Below are 21,743 nucleotides of genomic sequence, written 5' to 3'. Positions count from 1 at the left end.
AAAAAACGTTTACGAAAACACAGCTCTCCGTTCTGCGTCGAGCAATGGAGAACTGTTAAATACGAATGAATGAAATGACCGTTTGACGTTCTGTGTTAGTGGCAGATGCTTTTTAGCTTAACTTAAACCCCTTCTTGTGTTGGTACTCGTTCTGTAAAAATAAATGCTACTAATTTAATCCTTTTTTGTGGTAAATTTGGTGTTGTAATCAGTTGAAAATTCGATCACTTTTACCCAACGTCGGGGTGGAATGTTTCATAACTATGGTCCGTATTTTTGTTGCAAAAAAAAACTATCAATTTCTTTGCAATAAATTTGCAGCGAATAAAACCAAAACAAGAATTGTTCAATAAATGGTTGCACGTGCCTATACAGCATTGGCTGACGTCGTGCAGTCTAGTACCGAATTTGCTGTTACTACTGCTGCTTCAATTAAGTTAACTGATTCATGTAAGCAAACCAAACCGCAAACTGCTCCACAACAACGGACAGACAAACTGTTGCACAATCTCGTTGATCGCGGCTGGACCGACAAAGACGCGCGCGACCATGATGAATCATATTGTCAAGTGAAGAAGCAAAAGGAAAAGCGAAAAAACGGCACACGTACACACTTAAGCTTGAAAGATGAAATACCACAGGGTATGGAATGGGCCAGCTTCTTTGCCACAATGTGCATTATTTTCACTTTAATTATACAATGCAATGCATTCCTGCAATGTACATGCTGCTTTCCCGCTTTCGTTCGTTCGTTTCATCGTGGTTGTGTGTTTGTGGCTTTTTTTGTTGTTGTTGTATTATTGTTGAGTGGCTTCTTTCCATACACATCCACTTACCGCGGGGAGGAGGCCTCATCCAACTGTCCAACAGCATCATCAGCGTTTTTCTGTGCAGAGAATGCACTTGATATATGCATCGCATTGCAATGACACGGTACGGTCGGCTCGGAAACTAGATGTTGATCACTTTACCGGTACTGATTATTTGAACTGGAATGTGTTTGTTGTTGAAAAAAAAACTAAAAGGTACTTAATTGTAACAAAACGGTTTTATGTTTGCTAGCAAAAGCCTCAAATTTCTGCATTAAGTTGTTCTACCATGTAGCCACCCAGTTCAAGTCACTTTTCAATGTCTGAAATGAACCATAAAACAATTATGCGAGAATGATGGTGGCATCAACGGTGAAGAAACCGTTGTTTGTTGGTGAGAGTTTCCTCTGTAACGCCAGTTCCGAGCTGTATCAAACCCTAAAGTGGTTCCGGCTTTTCTGAGCTTGCTTATCACTTCCACTAACCGACCGGAAATGCACAAAAATGTGTGCGAAAAATGAGAACAACACACCATTTCTGTTGAACATGCAACATTTGAAGACGATTTTAGCGCTTGCTTATTGTTTTACATGGCTGAGTGAATTTGTGTGTGTGTGTGTGGAATGTAAGTGAAGAAATAAAAAAACCTTCCATTTCTATCCCAAGTCTATCTCTTCTCGGCAACTATCATGAGTACGTTGGAAGGTTGAATCGATCGTGAGATGAAAACTAGCTCTTTTCACAATTGTTTTTGCATGCCATCGTTTGTCGCATGGCAAATGGTGAAAAGAAGCACATTTGCAGGCGCACGATACCCATCTGTTTCCTGTTTGTTCTACGCTGCAGACAGTCTGTCAATAGAACAAGGATAATGGGTTTGTTTCAGTCCGTTCTAGTGTTTTTTTTTACTTGCCTTGGGACAACGATATAACGTTGCAGGATGCTGCTTTATAAGCACTGTTGGACATACTTTCACTGGACGAAAACTGGAAATGGCACATGAAAGATATGTACTGCTCATTATGTTCTGTAACGTATTGCTAAACTAAGAATTTCCAAGAGTTTTTTAATGAAGAAGTTAAAAAAATTAAAAATGCTTTTTAAAATAAAATTCACTAAGCACATAATAATAATGTTGATACTAATCATGTGTTTTCCTTCTTTTTTTCGTTTTAGAATTCCTGCCACCGCAAAAAAAACGAAGCACAAAAATTTGCCAAAAGCGTGGAAAAATATCCATTTTTACGGCATCTTCGATTTGACGTCAATCGATACGCACAACTACTTGTAAGCCATCCATCTTACAACAGCTAGAAAACACTACTTCATCTACAAAAACCCAACATCTCGCAGGACACTCGCGGCAGGATATCAGACCAGCAGCGATCAGTTGGGCTTTATATTGGCATACATTGTGACACATACAATTCACACCCGCACACCCACAACGGCAACCCAAAACCTACCATCGTACACCAAATCACCTAAACCACCGCCGGCAACGTTCCAACGTTTCGACCACAGTAACACATAGACTCCGGGAGGAAGAATCGTCAAATTAGTGTGTACACATTTTATGCCAAATTTCGTAAAAAAAAACTAAACTGAACGGAAAACTATTATCCCTCCCGTGTATCGTTGCCCAATCCTCGTAGTAGTGCGCAAGCAAGCAGACACAACCAGCCTAGCCGAAAAAAAAAGCCAGCTTTGTTCGTGTAGAGTTTTCCTTCGTTTTCCTGTCCGTTTGGACCGCGTGGGTAGTAGGTACCGTCTGCCTAACATACGCTCGTCAATAATTTAAAAGTATTAAATATTAATTGGGGTTTTTGTTTTTCTTCGGAAGGGTTATACGGTTAACCGGTGTTGTTGTATTACGCTTGTTTATTTTTTTTTGTTTATGCCATCCGTGTATCTGTGTTTTTGTGACCTCTGTTATTAGTTTAGTTTATGTTTTGTCTTTTAGTTTTCACTTTTAGTTGAAACTAGCTCGCCTCGGTAGATTAGTACATCACACATCTCAACACAAGTACGCTTTATTTATACATTATTAATATACACATCCCTGCAATCCGTACGATTAATGCTGAAGATAAACTTCCTGTCAATTGTTTAATTTCTTGTGATTTTCTTCAGAAGCAAGACGCTTAAACGCTTAAAGCGTAAGGTGCTACGAACATTTTTGAAAACAAGTATATTTAACAGTATTTTTGTTAAAATCGGTTCAACGGGAATTTTGGGGTTTTAAAGCCGTAAGTTTCCAATATACCCATCGCAACGAGCAACGAGTAAGAGATTTATTTATTAGTTTCGCACAAATACCTGCACTCAATGCAAGTGATACGCACACAAGATACACAGTATAAGGATTTTTTTATTTATTAAACTGTGTGCAGTCATATAAGAAATATATACAGGATAAGAATCTATGGATATGGTTAGTAAAAATAGGAAACCTATCAGCACACTTCATTAGCGCAGTAAATGATTTACGATCTACGCGATTTACAAAGACAGGAGAATATAGGAAATACCTACAAGTTTTGGCAGGTATAGTGCATTGATTTGTACGCTACTCCAGGGCAACGTAAAGCGACGAAAAGCTCTTTTTGGCGTTCGTCGCTTAATAGACATTCCGTGCTTCCGTAACGGCTGCAGGTCGCTTCTCGTCTTGCAAATCAATACTCCGAGCGACACAAGCACTATCTTGCAGCAAAGATAAAACCATGAACTAATTTCCATTGGAAAAAGCGTATAAGGAAGCGGTTCATTATCCTTTTGCACAAACGGGAACACAAGCCGCACACATTCGAAACAATCGGCTGAGAGCGGAACTATAGAAAAGGGACGTGAATTAAATACTCTCGAGACGCCAATCATCTCCCTCACATCACCATCAACCATCACCATCCTGTCGCGTGTCGTGTCCCACCTGCCGCCATTCCTTCATTTTCCTCCCGCCGCGCTCCGCTAGTATGACCCTCACGGTGTCGGAAACGGACAGCAATAGTCTAAGGAATCCGGACATGACCGAAACTCTACCAAGCTCTGAACTATCCCTACTAGCCAAACTGGAGGCCGCCAACAAGCTGATCGAGAGTGACTCGAAGAGTCTCAACTCGCTGCAGAGTTCGGCCCACAGCCGTAAGAGCTCCGACACGAGCCAGATCAGTTTAAATTCGGGCGCCTCCTCGGTCGGTGAGGAGGATGTCTGGTCAACGTGGGCCAGCATCGTCACCGACTGGGAGGCGAGCCAGAAGCGTAAAGGACCGACGGTAAAGGAGCTGGTGCGCAAAGGCATACCACACCACTTCCGGGCGATCGTATGGCAGCTGCTGTGTGGAGCGTCCGATGCGGACAAAAAGCAGTACGCCGAGTACATCAAGGCGACGAGTGCGTGCGAGAAGGTGATTCGTCGTGACATTGCCCGCACCTATCCGGAACATGACTTCTTCAAGGAGAAGGATGGGCTAGGCCAGGAAGCATTGTTTAATGTGATGAAGGCGTACTCATTGCATGATCGCGAAGTTGGCTACTGTCAGGGATCTGGTTTTATTGTTGGACTACTGCTAATGCAGGTAGGAATCATTCTCGTTTGTTTGGTTGCTGTAAAATGGAAAAGCATTGAATAATTGTTCATTTTCATATCAACAGATGCCGGAAGAGGAAGCGTTTGCAGTGTTGGTGCAAATTATGCAACAGTATCGAATGCGCGACATGTTCAAACCCTCCATGGCGGAACTCGGTCTGTGTATGTACCAGCTGGAAAATATCGTGCAGGAGCAAATACCGGAGCTTCATCTGCATTTTCAATCGCAAAGCTTCCAAACGTCTATGTACGCATCGAGCTGGTTCCTGACGCTGTACACTACCGCGCTTAACCTAACGCTCAGTTGCCGGATAATGGATGTGTTCCTGTCGGAAGGAATGGAGTTTATTTTCAAGGTCGCGATTGCACTTCTTACGATTGGCAAGGACACGTTGCTTTCGTTAGACATGGAAGCGATGCTTAAGGTTTGTTTTATTTTTATTTCCGTTATTTGTTGAAGAATGTCCGCTCAAAAATATATTCTTTTCTTTTCTGTTTTCATTTTGCAGTACTTCCAGAAAGAGCTTCCGCAAAAAGTTGAAAATGATGCCGACGGACTGTTCAATCTGGCCTTCCAGGTGAAGATCAATACGAAAAAGATGAAAAAGATGGAGAAAGAATATGCTGATCTTCGTAAGAAGGAGCAGGAGGAAATGGTGGAACTAAGGGTTAGTTTTCATACGAATGCCTGTTTCAGTCCATCGCGGGGACCAAAACTAAACATTTTATGCTTTGATTTAATAGCGACTACGAAGCGAAAACCGTTTGCTTAAAAAACGAAACGAGCTACTCGAGGCAGAAAGTGCGGAACTGGCAGATCGGCTCGTTCGTGGACAAGTGTCAAGGGCCGAAGAAGAGGAAACCAGCTACGCCATCCAGTCCGAACTGTTGGCCCTCCGGCGGGCACATCTGGAAGTTTCACATCAGCTAGAAAACGCAAATGAGGAAGTGCGAGCGCTCAGTTTGCGACTACAGGAGAACGTAAGTATGGCAGAGCGTATTGACGAACCAACGTTTAGTTGTAATCATTAAAGTATTTTTCAAAATCGCGCAAAGCAAAAAAAAAGGAAGGATTGAATCGGAAATGGTTGATGATTGTGTTCCTTCTTTTTGTATCTTCTCTTTCTCTTAACGTCTGGTTTTTTGCGCTCCATTTCTCCGTTAAATGTGCATTGTTGCAATCTGTGCGGATAACACAGAATCCGGACAATTCGCTCGAATCCGTAAGTTCCGAAGGACACGATCCCGATAAGCCATAAACTATATATTTTGGTTTTGTTCGGAATGAAATGCTGTAGTAATTTGGAATGTTTTCATTATTTTGCCTCTTGAAACACGAAACAATGTCATGCATTAGAAACTATTTTTAAAGTGAATCAGTTCAAATTTTCATTTTAACAAGTACAAAGCGCACACGAGCTTACTACTATGTAGCATGCAGTAATATTTATGCTTTTTACCGAATACCTTTTCACTGGAAGTCTGAATTTCGCCTGCAAATTTACAATAGCATGATAATCATCGTGTATTCATCATGAAATATGTCAAAAGTAATAATATGTTATCTCACAAATCATCAAGATTAACGTACTGTGCATAATTCTACATCATATGGTTCAATTTCTAGGTTTATCGAAATGTTCGTAATACAAGTTTAAATACTTCATTAGTTCTTATTAGCATTTTTGAAAAAAGAAATGGAATATCTTGATTTTGTTTGGCTTTTTAAATTTTTACGCTCGCATGGTTTGAATTTACAAAATTTATTCTGTAAAGTTTTTTTTATTATCTGGAAGTAACGTGTGATTATATTTGGGTTTTCAGTTTAAAACGATTGTTGGATGCCGACAAGTTGTGTATTGTTTTACGTTCGTTTCATTTATACCTTCATTCATATGTTGGATAGTAAAATGCATGTAGTTCGTAAGCTTTTAGTTCCGTCCGTTATGTAATGATATTCGTTTATCTTTCTTTCTAAAAGAACAACTCCCGACAGAACTCGTTTGATGAGTTGATTATGAAAGAAGAAGCACTAAAGCAACGAGATGAAATGGTTTCATGCCTTCTTGAAGAACTGGTCAAGGTGCGACAGGGGCTTGCCGAAAGTGAAGATGTGATTCGTAATCTAAAGACTAAAATCCAAGAGCTGGAAGAGGTAAGCATACAAGAGTAAGCATTGCGCCACAGTAGAAAGTTAATCTCCAACTTTCTACTTTGAAGGATAAAAAACGCCTGCGCGAAACCACCACAGACAACTCGGTGGCACATCTTCAGGACGAGCTGATTGCGAGTAAATTGCGCGAAGCAGAAGCAAGCTTATCGCTGAAAGACCTTAAGCAGCGCGTGCAAGAACTGAGCACTCAATGGCAGCGGCAACTTTCCGAGCAGCGCAACGATCCAGCCCAAAGCAATGACTCCGGCGCAAAGAAGCTGCTGTTTTGGGAGTCGGGCCGTTCGCAAGATTTGCAAAAGCTCGAGGAGGAACTTATGACGACGCGAATACGGGAGATGGAAACTCTAACCGAGCTGAAAGAACTTCGGCTGAAGGTGATGGAGCTGGAGACACAGGTGCAGGTTTCGACGAATCAACTTCGGCGACAGGACGAAGAAAGCAAGAAAGTTAAAGAAGACCTGGAAGAGGCGCTGGTTCGGGAACGTGAGCTCGCGAACAAAGCTCGCGAACAGCAGCACCGTTACTCCGATCTCGAATCTCGCATGAAGGACGAGCTGATGAATGTGAAGATTAAATTTACCGAGCAAAGTCAAACGGTGGCGGAGCTGAAGCAAGAAATTTCAAGACTGGAAACAAAGGTTAAAGCTTGTTGTCAATTACCCAGTGCAGTTGATACTAAAGTTGATCAATATCCTTTCAGAACTCGGAAATGCTGGCCGAGGGAGAGTTACGATCGAATTTGGATGAATCTGATCGTGTGCGAGATCTACAGGACAAGGTCGCCGAGCTAAAAGCTGAGGTAAGATACGGCCATTATTGTGCTGACTCTGACGAAGATGAACTCTTATGTAAATACACAGCCGCCATTGCTTCATAGCTATTGGCGCACTTTTGAAAAACACACTTAACACATTTGAAATTGGAGTACACATGCGTTAGAGTTAACATCGAAGGGGGTAACTGTGTTTAACAAGCTTTCGTTTTAAATTGTTCACCGTACAAACTATACATTGCAAAACTCATTAGTAACTTTAATTGTAATGTGATTTATCAAAAAACACAAGCTAATCGAATCGTTTTCTTTCTAATGTTACAAATAATCGTTTGTTTGGAGCTCTAACGCGCGCAGCTTTCTCGGTGTCATTAATATTCACTTACACGGCAAAACTGAACAAACTATTCTACAACACTCTCACTGCAATGTGCTAAATTATTAACACATGTTGTACATAAAATTCAAAACGTATAAAGTTGCTTTTCTTTTTGGCGTTCTTTTTTTTACATCGTATCTTTAATCTTACCTCACTTGCATCTACTGCGTGGTGTAATAATTCGTCCCATCGGTTGGGTGTTGGGGGAAAAATAACAACTGCAATACGAACAAAAAAAAATCCATCTATTAAACGCTCGGGGATGACTGTTGTGTACGTGTGTAGTTTCCAACCCCCATTACCAGTCCGGAGACTGAACCATGGAAATGGATAGCGTAAGAAGTGAATGTAATTTGCACCCCCCAGTATTAGCCCAGTAGTACGTGATTTTTTACACACGGCTGGGTACTGTAATGGTTATTAAAGACATCTCCACAAACAGCTAAGTGTAACAGACCATACCCAGGAAGGACGACGATGAGAAGGAAGGAGTAGCCTGAAGCCGAACGCTACTTACAGCACAAATCAAACCAGCACAGCGCATTTTACAAATGGCTTCCAGGAGTGCGATACACACGACCCCAAAACATGAAAGCGGAAACCTGGAGAAGTTGATTTTAGAAGAAGATTACACACAAGACAACATATAGTACTTATAAAACATACTCATCGGAATACATATTCGTAACAACCATAAACGATCATCGTAGATGTAGACGTGTTTGTGTTGACTAGAGATAATTGGATACCAAAAAGTGAATGGTTTGCGAGACCACTGAAGAGCGCGAATCATCATCTGCACCACCAAAGAGGGTGAACTTAAATTTCAAACATCTAAGAATATTCGAGACAGATCTGAATCATCGAGTGGACACGGTTTAATTGTTTGCTGTTTAAAACTGCTACGGAAAAAAGAGAACCTTCTCTTAAAGTGCACCAAGTTCGCCAATGAAGATGGGTAAACGAAATTGGATCGAAGGCGTTGTAAAATTGAACAGGTTAACAACATTAATCACTGAAATGATCGCTTTGTACTGTAGTGTAATTGCTTTTGTGTGCATGTAATTTTTCCTGTCTGGACCATCACCATTGTTGTGTAAAGTAGTCAAAAAGGTTGAAATGTTTATTTAATTTTAATTATACTTTCGTAGCTAGCTAATGTTTGTCATACAGTTGTCGTACAGCTCTGCATGCTACTAATCCTCTTCAAAATTTCTACTTAGCTCGTATCTATGTTTGGATGGCTTCTTGTTTTTTTTTTACTGATAATATGTCTAATCATCATGTTTCTATTTCACATGCCTCCCCGAAATCACATCAGCTGACTGCCATCAAGAGCCGTGGAACGGCGTTGAACCTGCGGAAGATCAAGAGCACGTCGATACAGTCGATCGATTCGAATGAGATCGATTTTGCCGAGATACAGCTTTCGTCCAAAATGAACATTCCCGGACCACCGGCAGCAAATTCTGGTTCTCCTTCGTGAAAACGCGTTTGTTCCCGTAACGCCACACACCCATATGCGAACGCACCCGCGTAATTAAGCGCCATGGAGTCGTCAATTTGAGCAGCGAATGTTTCTGTTGGTGTTCCATCCATTCGCGCTCTGCAACTTCAATTGAACTGTCTCTCTCTTGCTCTAGTGCCGGGGAATGCTAGACGGATGCGTGAAAAGTGATAGAAATTACCGGGCTAGTAGAAATATGGATTGTGATGGAAGAAAAGCATCGGGAAATGGTTCCTCACAAGTATGGTTTTATATTAAGCGCATAAATACTAAGACAAACATTAGTGCGTAGAGCGAAAAGAAGCTACGTTGCACAACGTTGTGTTTAGTGTTCGCAAGGTACGCATAACACTGCGTATGTCCTATAAAATTAAACCGCATAAGTTATGTTAAACGCATATTCAGTACTATGGCTTCTGGTCCCCGTACGTGAGCGAGAGAAGCTTTCGCTACGCCCTACTTCAGTTGTCATTCTGTTTTAAAACGAATGTTTGTTTGCTAACAGTTCCATTCACCACACGCTTTTCTAGTGTGCAGGCATTGTAAATGTCTTGAGTTTATTATTCTTTTAACACTTACGTTATTATGTTTTTGTTTTCCTACTTTCTACTATCTTTATAGACTGCTGCACAAACTTGTCAGTATTGCGTTATACGTTCTAAACTATTCTCCACAGTGCAATAGGATGTTTATTTGTTATGGCTAATTTGAACTAATTTAAAACGGCGTTGTTGTGTGTCATGTGTCTTGCTTTCTAAAAACGAGATCATTTTGTCACAGACGATCGCAAACCTTCAATGCACGGGTGCACGCACACTGTTGCAACGCTAAAGGAAACAGTTGCTGTAAAAAGGTTTTACATTTTAGTGTAAAGTATATTTCTGTTGCAGTTTGTACATGTGTTTAGCTTCTGTTCTGTATGAATTTTGAAATTTATGTAAGTAAGAAATTTGAAATTTATGTTATAAAGTGCATCAAATAGTTGCATGACGATTGTATAGCGTATGTGCAGGAAGCATGCAAGAGCAGGGAAAACTATAAAACTTGCTGTATGTTTATGTATTGTTTGATGTTGCTTATTTTATTGATTATAATCGATGTTTTCTTATTGGATTCTTTTGCAAAAGCGTAGCACTGTGACGAGTCGTAGCTCTTATCTCGGATTTTCTTGAATAACGCAAACGTGTGTTAGGAACAGTTAAATTTATGAAAACACCCTTCTTTTGTACACAAGGCGTAAAGACGATAGAAACAAAAAGCATCTCTTTGGAAAACCTCAAAGAAGTATAAAAATAAAAAAGAAATTGACCGATACCGTTTAGTGATAGTAGTGTGTAGTTGAGTTGAGTTAACGATTCAACAAATTTGCTTACATTGAAGAATTGACGTAAACCCCGTAAACACTAGCGAACGTACTAAGAGATGCAAATTTAAATGAAAACTTAACACAAACCTGAAACAGAAATAGAAACACAGGTAAAAGGGTGCCAAACAGGAACGATTGGAAGCGCGCGGAAGAAGCGAATGAGAGAGGTGAATAATTTTGCGTGCAACATTCACTGCGTCGGCTTTAGCCGGATAAATGTAAAACACTTGAAACGGATCAGGTGTAACACCCACAGAGTCAGCACCGAATCCTTTTTGCCCAACGATACGTTGAAACAATGCGTTACGTTTTCCCAAACCCCGGTAAAAATATACTAACAACATTCAACTTTCTGCGATATTTAATAATTAGCTAACTAAGCATAAACAGCATTAATGCATTAATAGCATAACTTATCTCAGTAGCGATTTGTCCATTCTCATACATTGCATTGATATTCCAAAGTTCTAGCTCCGGAAGAAACAAGTATATGTTGCGAAAAATATTAAGAAAAAAGGCAAAATAAACACAGATTAGCAGTAGCGCGTACTTAAACGATTCGGATTTCGCCGTAAAACTGTAGCTACCACACTACCGAAACCGTTTGATTAAAAAATTTCGTTTGTTTTGCCATGTGTTTCGCACTAGCGGTTTTTGGCTGCAAGGTTTGTCTGTTTGTGAGGCTTTGCGAAAAAGGGGGAAAGTAATGTGAATGGTAGGAAAGCAAATCTTCTTACAACATTCTTAAACACAAGACACGAACACAACACAAAAAAAACGATCGCAGGGTATCATACCGGAAGTGTGAGATGATGGGCAGATAGAAAGAAGGAGCACGCGCGTTAGATTGGTGTGTAAAACCAAACAAGGGACACAATTGTGGAATATCAATTTTATACATCGTGTAGTACATTTGCAACAAACCACACTTATCATTCATATAACATTTGTTTTGTGTTTTCCAACAAGTTTACTGAGCGTTAGCATTTTTGGGCCATTGTGGCATACAAGGTGAAACAATGTCCATCTGGCAGCCGATGGATGAGTGTAGTAGCGTGAAGAAAATATGGTAAACTAAACTCATCACTGTTTCTTTGTCAAGTGGTTGTTGCAGAGACGAGAGAGAGAGAGACACGAAAACACGAAACGTATATTAGTTCATACCTTGCAGTGGTAATCGAAACGTGTGTTAAACCAATAGGAAAATGGAAAATGATACGATAATAAAGTAAAACGTAAAAGAATGTTTCATATCTCTGTTATCCATGCTATCCGATACTTTACTTATTGATTTGTACGCATTGTTCAGCTGGGTTACGGTTTAATATGTTCCCGTGACGTGACCTTGCAAAGTTCCTTGACATCGTGAACTGTGTATAACAATCGATACGCATCATTTTAGGTCTAGGATCTCTAGAAGGTTTACCGTTTCGTCCAAAAGAAAAGCTATCAATCGCGTGCGGTCGATGAAGTAACAAGAAAATGTAGATTTTCGGCGATAACCCGTTTGACTTGTCGCTTCAAAGTATGGTATTAAAGTGTTAGACACTTTAGATCACGTACGAAGCCTTCCCCCTTGTGGCTTGTTTTAATTGCACTCCACTCGTAACACGTGACCGCGACCCGTTACTGTGATAATTAACACACACACGCTGTCGCGTGGGCCTTAAAAAGCGGCTAGAGGTGTACAAGATAAAGCTGGTACGCGGCACAAAGGGACCAGATCTTTGGTGGTACGATTCAATGAATGGAACTAGCCGTAATTAGATCTGCCGTGGGAGCATGACGAAATACGCGCACGTTATACCACTGATACTGATTGCCGCGGATAAATGTTTGCAGCGTACGGATGTTTGTCCATCTGTTTGGCGCGGGAAAGTTGACATGATCTTTTGTGTGCGCGGACCCGCTGGAATGATGGGCCACGGTTGCACGGATTGTCGCGTGATCGTACGCTTCTCAAATTGAATCTTCATCCAATCATTACCCACGCCGTACCGCGCTGCTAGCTGGTGGTGGTTGACCGTTGCGACGCATTTTAAATTCTGAACCAACGTAAAAAAAAACATAACCAAGCACGAGACTGGGAGAAAGGTGCCGGTGTGTGGTGACATTCGTCACGAGAGCATCAGGTTCGATGATTAGCTGGTAAAGTGGCGACCGTTCGACAACGGCACGGCTAGCGTGCAGTTGATTATTTCCGGCATAACCTTCCCCTTTTTTAGACGATGCCTTACAGTAGGTGCCTTGTTGAGCGCAAAACAAAAACGAATTGTGGATCCAATTTTGAGCAATTGCGCTTCGCTGTGTGACGTTACGAATCTATCGTTACGAAGGTAGTAAGGGTCCCTTTAGTCGGCGTTCATACATAAGTTAAATGACCTCCGGGAGGGGCTTGAGCGAATGTGAACGTTCAACTGGCCTTGAAATGGATATCCTCAAATCCTGGAACCTGCTTTTTTTGGGGAAGTGGGGAAAAACACACGGAGTCGTGGACTGCAGGTCAATGTGAATGTCCCCATAAATAATGCGTCTGTCAACGTCACTGGCCATTCGTTTGTGGATGGATTTAGAAACGCTGGTTAAAGCCGAAACTTTGGTCAAAGATCTAAGCGGGAACCGTACGCCAATCATAGCGTAGCGAGGGGAAATGCATAATTTAGCAATTGTTTCACTGTACGATCATGCTGGATCGTAGCGACACGATCCGTCCATGGATAAGGAATGTTTTTGAGTTCCCACATACTGGCTGAATTCGCGAAAACGGTCCATAAAAATCACTTTTACGATCGCTTTTAGTACGCACAAAGTACGATCACGTACGATCGTAGGAAAGGACGAAATGTCAAATTTGTGACGGTCAAGTAAATTGTGGAAAGCCTGTACGTGGGCCTGCCTGTATTTTCTCTTTGATAGTTTTTTTTTGTGTTACACAGATTTATCTCATAAAGAGACAGTGACAGTGAGAAACCAATTCCGGGTATTAGCCGGCAATGATAACTCATTTGGTATTGATTAATTTTGCCCTTGCCTGAAACGTTGCTGGCTTGTCGCCGCAGCAATGATATTCATTATGTGAGTGTAGAAAAAAAATGGAAGGAACGTGTCGTCCTAGACCTGATGCCATCTTTGACTGCACGGTGGCGATGAAGGAAGAACCTTTAGGTTGGTGCGGATGTTATGACCGCTAGCGACGATTCATAGACACGCATAAAACGCTTTCGGAAATACAACTCTCCGGTCAGCCATCTCAGTTCCGAACGAACCAGGTGTTTTGTACCGATGCCTCACAGCGTGAAGACGATAATCACGAGAGCGTCGGCGGCATGGTAAGCTTTGTGATCATTCGGCGCGTAACGGAAACGGCCTAGGGACTGATTATTACGCAAGTTGTTGCTGATCTTGAGCTAGGCGGAAAGTGAAGCTGTTAAATGCTTTACGAAAGAAATGGGTAAAAATTAACGAATCACTCTAAAGGTTGTTTAGCCAATATAGCCTTGTGAGGTTAATAGCAACGTTGTGTGATTGATGTGAATTGTGTAATTTTGTTACTCTATTTTGAATTTAATTTACTCAATAAGAGTGAATACAAGCAATAGTAGATACTTAGATGCAATAATTAAGGTAGTTATCTTTTTGAAAAAATCCCCAAAAAGACCATAGTTTTAAGGCTCTGGGCGATTCTAAGTAAATTTCTTTATACACGAAAAACGTTCAATTCTTCAACAAAACAAAACAATCGAGCAGTAGAGCTAAAATATGAGGCAGTTTAGAAGCTTCTTAAACTAGATGTAATATTGATGAAATTATCAGATCAAATCAATTATAAAACTGTTTTCAATTGAAATTTGACTCAAAAAAACATCAACAAAATCTTAATTAAATGCCTAATGTCTCTCTTTTTGGCTTAACGACTTCTAAGGTCATGTCGGCCATTTCTGGCTTACTAGACTTATTTTAACTAAGTAGTTCTTCAGTTCTTGCTCGAGGGGACGATCGAGATGGGATTTGATACCCGGTCCTGTCGTATGGAACCGGCGCTCACATAAATTTATCAGCTTTAATATTTTTTTAAATACCTAGTCCTACATTTTAATAGCATTCAAGTCTTCTATAAAATTTTCGTTTTCTGAAGACTGACCAGCTTGAATTGCTTTTTTTTAAATCCTTTGATGTGGATGAAATCAAAATAAAAATCTAATTATTCATTGCCGAACGATATTTCAAGGCATAAACAATGTTTTCCGCTGACCATCGGTCTGTGTCGGCACGTTTATGTGAATTTAATAGATCATACCTGACGCATTCATTATGCATCGATCTACGGACCGATTTAATGTCGCCGAAACACAACATAATCCGACGACCGATGTCTCACGTTCGTCCTTTTTGGAGCTGAAAAGGCAAATGATGCAAGCGATAAGCGCGGAACGGGAACACTTAACCGTTCGCCACATATACATCGGACCTTCAAGAATGAATACCCTCGCCGATACGGTGTCGAATCATTTTCCACCCTGGCACTCACAACGCTCAGCTGCATTCTACAATTGTTTCCAGCTGTCGTCCGGTTGGTGGGACCGAGGACAAGTGCGTGCAGGTACAGGCCATTACTGTCGGGGTTTTGTTTTGAGTACGATTCGTTCCGATTAGCCCGGCGGGTGGCGGAGCTACTGCTTGTGGTGTGACGTCATCTTGCCAACTCGGTGACGACGGGTACAACCCGATCGCGATTGAATCGGTCGTCAACGGTATAAAGCAACCGAACGTTGTCGGAACCGTCCACAGTCAACTGTTCGTACCGCTAGTGTGTACACGTGTTTTTCATCGTTCCCGGGTTCCGGGGTTTTTCTTTTGCCATCACACAACACGCAAGTGAAAAAGTGATCTCTGTTCGATATCTGGAACGAAGCCCCCCCCCACCAGCTTGATCGTGTGTGTTGTGCGTCCGTTGTGAAAGGCAGCTTATCGGTGCATTTGTTCTGAATCATTGGATCGATCCTAAAACCGACAAGAATAAAAGTGAGTTTTAACTTCAAACCGAGTGAATCATCAAAACTGAACGGAAGATAAAGAGCTGATCGCAGAAACGAGATCTAGCGTGTCTTTGTTCAGATATGAAGGGCACGGTTGAAGGCGTAGAATGCAATATTAAGATTATGGTTTGCTTGCGAAAAGCTTATCAGACGTAATAGACTCACATACCGGAAACAAAATCGGATTGGAACATTGTTTACGTTGTTCCTTTTAGATTAGGCACGGAATTTATCCTTGCTTTCGCTAGCATCCTGACGAATCCGCATCACGGGGTACGCCACGACCAAAGTGAAGTGATACGCAGTGAGATTGATCTGTCGCGTTGCATCTTTGATGCACCGTTGGTGCATCTTACAAACGTCACTTGTTGGCAAATTTCACATCCCCTTACGACTGACTACGATCTACAGCTTCTCTGCCAAAAAAAAACACAATTTGTCGTTCAGTTTGTTTTGCTTCTTTTCGTGTGCGATGTGACCAGGTAGAAGAGATTGATTATTGCGTGGGGTTTTTTGCACGTTGCACCGGATGTGCAGCATGTAATCGCGAAAGTGGTGATTCGCCCAACGATCGCCAGAAGGTTGGGTGGTTGTTGTGTGTGTATGTGTGTGGATCTATTTTTTTATAGACACATCAAACTAAATTTATAAAACCGCGATCGAGTGATAGCAAAAAAGGGGAACGAGAAGAAATGCAGTCTGTGTTTGTTGATGACATGATCGTCGAAACCGACGCGTCGAGATGATGAATGGGACGAAAAGTAAAAAAGAACAGAATAGTAGTTATTCGGTATGGAAATATGTTTTGTTGTATTTTACAAAACTGTTCTATTTGAATTTCTTTTTTTTCGAGCCAAATGTATGATCAATTTTAATGCAAAAATTTGTTGTTTGAACTGGGTATTGAAGAGAAAAAACGGTCTAAATAAGAGATTAGACATAAGTCACCGCAACGCCCGGCCACATACGGCTACTCCAGTCGAAATCAATTTGAAGAATAATCCTTTGGAAATTATACCTCCATTTTTCGGAGAGAAAAATGCAGGAAGCTTACTTGTACACTCAACGCATGTTACTCTGGAAGGAGTTTGAGAATAAATGATCTCATGATCTTAATCTTGAAGGATTTTAGGGGAAAAAACATAAACAATTTTCCGAATAGTTTAACGAATTAGGATAGTTTTAGATACTATTCCGCAAAATGTACGATCATTCATTTCCATGCTACCAAAAAACATTAAAACAAAACTAGAAACACTAAAGTTAAGGTATTCATTTTGTACATGAATGCTCCTAAACGAACACGAACAAATCCCAACCCCTTAAGCTATTATGTCCATGTTCCATTAGGATCAATCAACCCACCGCTCGTTTGTTTAATGCTTTATTTATCAAGCAGATTCGTTTAGTCGAGCGAATGCATCACATTATGGTCGTACGTTTCGAGCAAAGGCCCGTTGATTGGTCATCCGCACGGTAGCCATGTTGTTTGTGCCCGTCCCAGGGGCACCCATTTCGCACTGGAATTTTTCTGCATAATACCACTCAACGATACTTATCCAATTGACGGTGTACGGTTTAGGTCGTGCCCTTTAAACACCCGAAAACGAATGTTGTCTCCTTGCTACATTTTACGAAGTTCGTCACTGATGGAGGCGCTTGGTACTTGATCCATGCATGTTAGCGGGATGAGTTGGGGATGTATTTGGGGGTGGGAAAGCAGTGGTGAAAAATTGTATTTATGGATGGGTGTCGTTATATTTTGCGCTCCAGTGAAAGTAAAAATTAGATTCCACGCTTGTGGAGCATATTCAGCTGTAAACAGATGCCCTCAACTAATCGGTTTATAGTGATAGTTTGAAATACACAGGAAGCGTGAATTAAACCTACCGTTTGAAGGTCAGGTTCATGGGACACTAAACGGCTAGAGGCTAGAAACGATCAGCCAGCAATGGTGGTATCCATTTTGCGAGCAATTGTGCATTTATGCACCAAACATGCATTCACTTCTGGGGAAGCACAAACCACTCCCACCCCCTTCTACTTACACACACAGAGTCATGAGCAGTGTGCAATTACGAATAGAGCTCAAACGCAAGTGTGTTCCTCAGCACATACACCCCTTGGCTCGATCGCTGACACCGTCGACAGATGCGCGCCTCAATGTTTCGCGATGCATCAGCCTTCACCGTGGCCGAGCCCAGCTGGTGCATCAGCTGGTGGCGGGTGGTGACCGAGTTAGTTTTCGCTCCTCACCCTCACTCCCTATCGCATAGCTCTAAACCACGCGTCAGCGATTGATGGATTGACTGTAAGGCATGATAAAACAACACATTTCTAGCTTAACGCAAGCCTATAAAATGTGCAAATGGTGTGGTTTATGAGATAGGATGAAAAGGTAACGGGTTGTGTTTCGGAAAAATGCGCTCCGGTATGTGTTGTTGAAAAGCAAAAAAAAAACAGAAAGAAGAAAATTGCTTTAGAATAAATTACGCATACAGTAGAATGAAGCAATAAATCGTACGTTTCTTTGTGCGGTAGCAACAAAAGGGCAGACGGTTTTAAAGAGCTACGTAAATAAGTAAAATATTTTGTAGGAAAATTGTGTTCGACTGATTCCTATTGGCAGCAAACATGCTTTTGAGAGGATTATACAACATGTACTCATCTAAAAAAGTGCGTATAACATGTCATAAATGTCTTTGTAAAACTTTTAAATAAATATTCGGATAAATAGGAATAAAGGAATAAACTCATTCTCCCAGGCACACATAAAGTCCAATGCTCGATCGCTTTTTCGCAAAACAACATTTTGTATATTGATATATTTTGTTTGGAAACCTTAAAAAATGTATTTAACATTTTCATCAATTATTTAAAAAAATAGTTTCTATTTTATTTGCTAAAATAATGACAAACATTTAATTAAAAATTGCTTTAAAAATTTGAACCTTCATGGTATTTTAAATCATTTAATCTTAGAAGTATTTGATTTTGGAAATAGGAAAAAATAAGTGTGTTTTTGTGTACTTTTGTTTACATATTCTTGAATGTGAAAACTCTCTCAACTTAACATTCCTTGTTCAAAATTTGAGATTGTTTTCCTTTCAAAAAATTACCCAAAAACACGTTGATTTTTTTATGTTATGAGTAAAAATCGTGCCTTAATGGAAATGGTATATTATTCTACATGATTTAAATATATATATATTTTTTCAAATAAAATAGCGATAAGTACTATTACGATCGATCGATCGCGAGCTCAAATGTAAACCTTCTACAATTGTTTGACACGATTGTATTACTTCCAAATCAGTTTACCGGATTACCTTTGCCCATTCATTCGATCTACTATTGGTCAAACAATATTTACCCAATCCCGACTGGCGCTAGTGTTTCTGATTGATAGGGCTAACCGTTTCATCTACTACCGTCCACAACTGCTACGCAATACATTTGTGAACATCCCGACAAAAGGTTTCGGAATTCGCTTCGAGCCAAGTCGTCGAGGCGACGATCGTCCGACTCACGGTTTCAACTAATCGTACTAATCGAATCCGTAGCACCTGCGTGCCTGGTACTTCTAATGGATATGTTTTGGCACCACTACCAAGGCGGCGCGATATCAATTAGCGAGCCCTCATGGCTGGATGGGTTTTTGCCAATGGCTGGAAGCCGTTTCGATTCTGGGTTGGGTGACCGACTTTTGACACCTAGTCGACGAAACGGTCGGTTGGGCTGGGAAGCGATCGTAACCGATAAAAGATGGAGCAGTCGGAACCGAACCAGTCAGTCGGACTGGGTGTAGCACTGTGTATACTAGGACCATCGGAGTGTATTGGGGAGTGTATTGGAATAAATCCAATTCCTAGCGCGAATTCGTTAACGATTGTATTTTGTAGTTGCAAGTTGTTATTAAACCTGCTTCAAGATGGTTGGGTGAGTGTCGTGCAGGAAGTGATCGTTTTTTTTAAAGAGTGCCATTTGTCCCTCGAAAAGACGCTCTCCATGAGATCATTGTTTCTGTCTTTCGGATAATTCATACGCATTGCTTTAAATATAGAATCTTCGAGCGAAAGAGAGACAGAGTGGAATATAAAGAAATGCTTTTTTTTGTTTCTTAACCAACAAACCGTGTACTCACGGTCACGGGGTCGGGACAGTTTGGTTTAAAATGGAAACTTCGATGATGAGTCGTGAAACACATTTTTTCTTTTTTCCCTACCGCCGACAGAATGTCGCGAACGCTGGAACTGTCGCCGAATGCGCAAATCAACAAGACGCTGCTCGAGAAGTACATGTCCTTGCCGATGCCGGATGGTAAGATACAGGCGACGTACATCTGGATCGATGGTACCGGTGAGAACGTCCGCTGCAAGGACCGTACGCTGGACTTTATCCCACAGTCACCGAGTGGTAAGTTTGTCCTTCCGATTCACGGTTCGATTCGTGTCTCGAATTAACGAGAATTAACGAGTTCTGCTTTGTTGCAGAGCTACCAATCTGGAATTACGATGGTAGCTCCACGTACCAGGCGGAAGGTTCCAACTCGGACGTCTATCTGCACCCGGTCACCATCTACCGTGATCCGTTCCGGCGCGGCAACAACATTCTGGTGCTGTGCGAAACGTACCACTACGATGGTACACCGACCGAATCGAACAAGCGCAAATCGTGCCTGGAGGTGTGCCAGAAGACGGCCGGTGAGAAGCCGTGGTTTGGTATCGAGCAGGAGTACACGCTGCTGGACGTTGACGGACGTCCGCTCGGTTGGCCAAAGAATGGTTTCCCGGGACCGCAGGGACCGTACTATTGTGGTGTCGGTGCGGACAAGGTGTATGCGCGTGATATCGTCGATGCACACTACCGGGCCTGTCTGTACGCGGGTGTAAAGATTTGTGGCACAAACGCGGAAGTTATGCCGGCCCAGTGGGAGTATCAGGTTGGACCGTGCGAAGGCATCCAGATTGGGGATGATCTGTGGATGTCCCGGTTTTTGCTACATCGTGTGGCGGAAGAGTTTGGAGTATGTATCGAAAAGAGATTTTTTTTTTAAAGCAGAAAGGATGTTAATTGAAGACTTTCTTTCACCCTTTCCCGGACTAGATCGTTGCCACGCTGGACCCGAAACCGATGCAGGGCGATTGGAACGGAGCAGGAGCACACACGAACGTTTCCACCAAGACGATGCGCGAACCGGGCGGTCTGGCTGAGATCGAGAGTGCGATCGGCAAGCTGTCGAAGCATCACGAGCGCCACATCCGTGCCTACGATCCGCACGGTGGAAAGGACAACGAGCGTCGACTGACCGGAAAGCACGAAACTAGCTCAATCCACGATTTTAATGCCGGTAAGTACAAAGAGTTCTCGTGTTAAAAAAAATTGTTTCACTGTTGGCGTGTAACTAATGAATGTTTGGGTGCTTCTACCCCGTGTACTTCCAACAGGTGTTGCTAATCGTGGATGCTCGATTCGTATTCCGCGTGGTGTTTCCGACCAAGGATTCGGTTACTTCGAAGATCGTCGTCCCAGCTCCAACTGCGATCCGTACAGTGTATCCGAGGCTATTCTGCGCACGATATGCCTCAATGAGTAAAACGGTTTCCACTACATATTAGTGTTATCGGACATTCCAAGTTTTGGAGAGTTGTATTTCCATTCTGAACGAACAAAAAACAAAAACAACTACAACAACAATTATAATAATGCATTCAGTAACTATTGATCCTGTTGGTACGATCGGATCTTGACTATCGTCTATTTGTTTCGTTTTTTTAATTCCCAGCTCTATTTAGCACTAGTTGCCATGGTTACGCAAGTGACATGTATCTTGCAATCAAACTACTCTGTTTCAGTTTCTCTTACCTCAGCGTGCTATGAAGCGTATTTACAATCTGTACGAATACATAAAGAAATATAGGTTGTTTGTATCTTGAAACTCGAAATAAAAACATGTAAAAAGTGATCACGTGCGTTACTTTATGCTAAACCTGTAGTGTACATCTGTCCGCAGATAACAACTATCAGCGAGAAATAGTTACTCATCAGCTGCGATTAATTCAGCGTAGAGCTATTACACCGACATGACACGCATATCCGATCCGTAAATCACTTG

At 41.6% G+C, this 21,743-nt stretch overlaps 2 protein-coding genes across 7 annotated transcripts in view; both read left to right on the top strand.

Annotated features, from left to right (window-relative positions):
* LOC125765297 (ecotropic viral integration site 5 ortholog) overlaps window positions 1-11,836 on the top strand; it is a 28,656-nt gene extending 16,820 nt beyond the window's left edge. The window contains exons 3-12 of one of the 5 annotated variants that reach the window (XR_007418536.1): window positions 1,986-4,384; window positions 4,461-4,820; window positions 4,905-5,063; window positions 5,140-5,376; window positions 5,595-5,618; window positions 6,377-6,550; window positions 6,616-7,206; window positions 7,269-7,367; window positions 8,005-8,717; window positions 9,041-9,151. Coding sequence is in view for 3 of the 5 variants with exons in the window: in XM_049430267.1 (XP_049286224.1) it covers window positions 3,782-4,384; window positions 4,461-4,820; window positions 4,905-5,063; window positions 5,140-5,376; window positions 5,595-5,618; window positions 6,377-6,550; window positions 6,616-7,206; window positions 7,269-7,367; window positions 9,041-9,205 (2,412 nt within the window). In the remaining 2 variants the exon portion in view is untranslated. Of the gene's footprint in view, window positions 1-1,985; window positions 4,385-4,460; window positions 4,821-4,904; window positions 5,064-5,139; window positions 5,377-5,594; window positions 5,619-6,376; window positions 6,551-6,615; window positions 7,207-7,268; window positions 7,368-8,004; window positions 8,718-9,040 lie in introns of all 5 variants that reach the window. The other 4 variants (XM_049430267.1, XR_007418537.1, XM_049430266.1 and 1 more) reach the window with 4 other exon arrangements.
* A 3,524-nt stretch (window positions 11,837-15,360) lies between these two features.
* Window positions 15,361-21,593, top strand: LOC125765329 (glutamine synthetase 2 cytoplasmic). Of its 2 annotated transcripts, none has more exons than XM_049430348.1 (5): window positions 15,361-15,614; window positions 19,863-20,044; window positions 20,122-20,654; window positions 20,735-20,978; window positions 21,076-21,593. In XM_049430348.1, the coding sequence occupies exons 2-5, from the start codon at window positions 19,864-19,866 to the stop codon at window positions 21,222-21,224; spliced, it is 1,107 nt and encodes a 368-aa protein (XP_049286305.1). In that variant the 5' UTR covers window positions 15,361-15,614; window position 19,863; the 3' UTR covers window positions 21,225-21,593. The 2 variants fall into 2 exon arrangements, with proteins under 2 accessions (XP_049286305.1, XP_049286304.1); XM_049430347.1 differs by lacking the exon at window positions 15,361-15,614 and adding an exon at window positions 19,329-19,567.
* Window positions 21,594-21,743: the final 150 nt, after the last annotated feature.

This window comes from Anopheles funestus, chromosome 2RL, assembly GCF_943734845.2.
Source record: "Anopheles funestus chromosome 2RL, idAnoFuneDA-416_04, whole genome shotgun sequence".
In the NCBI taxonomy this organism is placed as follows: Eukaryota; Metazoa; Arthropoda; class Insecta; order Diptera; family Culicidae; genus Anopheles; species Anopheles funestus.
The sequence above is the reverse complement of the archived record's forward strand: the minus strand, read 5'-3'. Positions and strand labels throughout refer to the sequence as shown.